The following is a 3264-nucleotide window of genomic DNA, read 5'->3' as shown; positions in this document are numbered from 1 at the left end:
TTGATGCCCAAGCATTTTTCAACAAGTCCATCCCCTTCAAGCATTTCTCAGCAAGTAAGTCACCAAAATACTTGAGTACTCAAGTATCTTTCCCCAAGTTGGTAATTTCCAAACTCACAGAGAGGACTGTGCACAATGGAATTTCTAGAATCCCTTTCTAGTTAAAAACAAGATCACTCCTTCTTCTCCAAAGTTTGTCTAAATCTAAATCATATATGGTAGACTAATTGTATGGATATGAGAAACAAGACTTAAACACATAATATTCACACAAAAAATGTGATGGAACACATCACATTAAAGAGAAGAATCTGGAGTTGACAGCATTTAGAGGTCTTGCATCATCAACAACAATAAATATCATAGTTTAATCTATTGGTGTATGTATCATCAATCCCAATATTATAATAAAATAAAATAAAATATTCCAACACCTATTTCAAAGACATAGTACGATCCATTATATCGGTCAATTGGTTGACTTTGTAAGTGGTTTGAGCTTTGTGAGCTGCTGAGATGGCAAGTTGTGCCATTTGTGGAGGAAAGACTTCCATAACCGCGGCAGGAATTTCCCTAACAGTCAGCATTTTTGACTTCCCACGTCGTAAATTAATATACTTGGAAGATTGATGAATAATCTTCACCATAATGTTGGTAATGATAGTGTTGATGATTTTCACGGCCTTAGAAGAAATGGCAATGTCAGGGTGCACCTGCTTCAGAACCCGGTAGATGTACTTTTTGAACTTTATCATCTTCGACCACTTCTTCTCTTTCTCTTGGTTCTTTTTCTTCTTCTCTTCGTCGGCATCTACAGTCGCCGAATTCTTCTCCACTATGGTGGGTTTCTTATCTGCCATCGCGAATCGATACTGTGTCGAGAGAGTAATAGGGTTTCGAACTCAATCAATTTTGCGTTATTATTATTATCAAAATTCCAACTTAAACTCATCTATCTATTTATAGAGTTGAGAGTAAGGGTTATTGTCGCTAGAGGTGTATTTGGGTTGGGGGGCCCACTTTTGACAAAATTCGAAATTTGACCGAATCAATTATTTTATGTTTGAATTAAAATATATTTAATATTTTATTATAAACATCACCGTAAACTTTTCCTTTATATCTTTATTAAGTAAAACTATTACAAAATATATCATCTAAATAAATAGTGTTTAACTCAAATATTAAATTGCTCTTTTGAAAAAGACAATTCAAAATCATAACAGTTGTGACGCATAAACACCTTCCATCATTAACATTTATATAAAAAAGTAGTTATTAATACTATTTTATTATAACTAATTTGTATAAAAATCATAATAGTTGTGAGTACATGCATAACCAAAGAAGAAGGTGGACGGCGCGGTGCATATTCAAGAAGCTAAAAATCTAAAGAACAAGAGTAATGAAACTATATTGTACTGTTAGGACTACCAAACAAAATTAATATATATATATATATATATATATATATATATATATATATATATATAACTAGTTACCATTATCAGGTCGGGTCGACGAGTTCAAATTGTTAAACTCATTACCCGAATTAAATATAAACGAATTTCAATGGTTGAATTGGGTCGGACCCTAAAGTAACCGGATACGGATAAACATCGAGTTAGATTGAATTGAATGATCAGGTTGACGGGTCGACCTGCACCCATGTACACCCCCTAATTGTCAGAGTAAATGGTGTTTCACCCACATCTAATAGTATTTCATCATTTTTTACCGGATCATAAGACATATACATTATGAATGTAAAATAATTTTATATTATTTAAATAAAATTCACCTATTTAATCATATTACACCATTTTTAATCGTAGTTTTGATAATCATTAATTTTTTTTTAAATTGTTTAAAAGTAACTCTTTTAATTATTATTCTTAAATAAGATTGTTTGGAAGTTGCACGATTTTAATTATACTATTATTATTATTCATGAAAAGTAAAAAAATTGAATTAGTGTTGCTAAAATACATAGGCCCCTTCATTTCTTAAATCAATATTTGAAAGTTGTTCATCCCCACTATTCTCACGTACTTCTGTGGAACAAAAAAACATTGTTCTCACATGCCCAAAAAATCACATTTTAGCCCTTACTAGATGTGAGAATTTAGTTAGCTAATTTACCTAATGAGTCAAACTCCTTTTCCCTGGTTTGCTCTATATTCAATTCAAAAACCCTCTAATTCTCTCAAATCCTTCCCTTCAATGTTTGGTTCAAATTGTACGATTGCAGTCAAATTTTTATTGTTGTGCAAGTCAATTCGCATTCTCATCCATTCAATCTAGGTCAAGTTGTACAAGTAAACGTCAAGTTGTAAAAGTAATCGTGCAGAAGGTAGTAGCTAAGGCATAAAAAATGAAACTTTTAATGGCATTTTGAAAACAAATTGTGTATATCAATAGGGAATATTGTCTTTCTAAATTAACTTGGAGTACTACATTGAAATTGTGCAGAAAGGAAAACGCAGCATAAGTGGGAGTTTTATTTTAGGCTTGCATTGGTGTAGAGGGATTTTAATAGATTATGCTATGTTTTGTTGAAGTAGTAGCATGTATCATCTTGTCTCGTGTATATTTTATGTGAGGAATAAGAGGTTGTAGTAGAAACGTATGACTAGTATTGTTGTGTGGTGCCATTACTTTAGCTTCTTTGATTAAGGATGTAAATTCATTCTGTCTTCCCTATTATAATTAAAATTTTAAGCAAGGCAGTTTAAGCCTTGTGTTTTGTCCACACTCCATACAAATATAGGTTGTTGCCCAAATGTCTCTGGACATTGCCTATTAGCTTGAGCTTTTAGTTGATTTAGAGTCAACCTTTCATTTTGTGTTCTTCAAATCAAGCTAATAATATGGATGTGTAAGATGACTTAATCTTAGTCTTAGTTCAAATATGTTTGATTACAAAATTTTGTAGAAGTGCATGACCTTCTAGCTTTTACCACTAGTTGGTTGTTGGTGAAGTACATGCAATCAACGATCCAAACATCAATTTGGGTAATTCAATCAGAAAAATGATGCATTAATAAAAGGAGTTCAATTTAGGTAAACCAGTCGTTGTGGAATTCTCTCTACAAGTATAAGAAATAGATGAAGATATATTTGTCTAACATGACATCTTTTATAAACTTCAAATTTTTGAAACCAGTTATTTTCTATAATGAAATTTTCTCTCATGTATCAAATTGCATTGCCCAAATTCATTACATGACTTACTTTTCCCCTAATTGTCCAAGCAGAATGTGT

The 3264-nt window shown here is 31.8% G+C and overlaps 1 protein-coding gene across 1 annotated transcript; it reads right to left on the bottom strand.

Annotated features, from left to right (window-relative positions):
* Positions 1–434: 434 nt before the first annotated feature.
* Positions 435–860, bottom strand: LOC101505124 (histone H2B.5-like). The gene has a single exon (XM_004499333.1). It carries the CDS (start codon positions 858–860, stop codon positions 435–437), a length of 426 nt encoding a protein of 141 aa, XP_004499390.1.
* Between the last annotated feature and the right edge of the window lie 2404 nt (positions 861–3264).

This window comes from Cicer arietinum, chromosome 7 (genome assembly GCF_000331145.2).
Source record: "Cicer arietinum cultivar CDC Frontier isolate Library 1 chromosome 7, Cicar.CDCFrontier_v2.0, whole genome shotgun sequence".
Lineage (NCBI taxonomy): Eukaryota > Viridiplantae > Streptophyta > Magnoliopsida > Fabales > Fabaceae > Cicer > Cicer arietinum.
This window is presented reverse-complemented; position numbering and strand designations above follow the sequence as displayed.

Bases quoted from the DNA above. Each gene is read 5' to 3' on its own strand.
- LOC101505124 (XM_004499333.1), bottom strand. From the start codon at position 860: ATGGCAGATAAGAAACCCACCATAGTGGAGAAGAATTCGGCGACTGTA.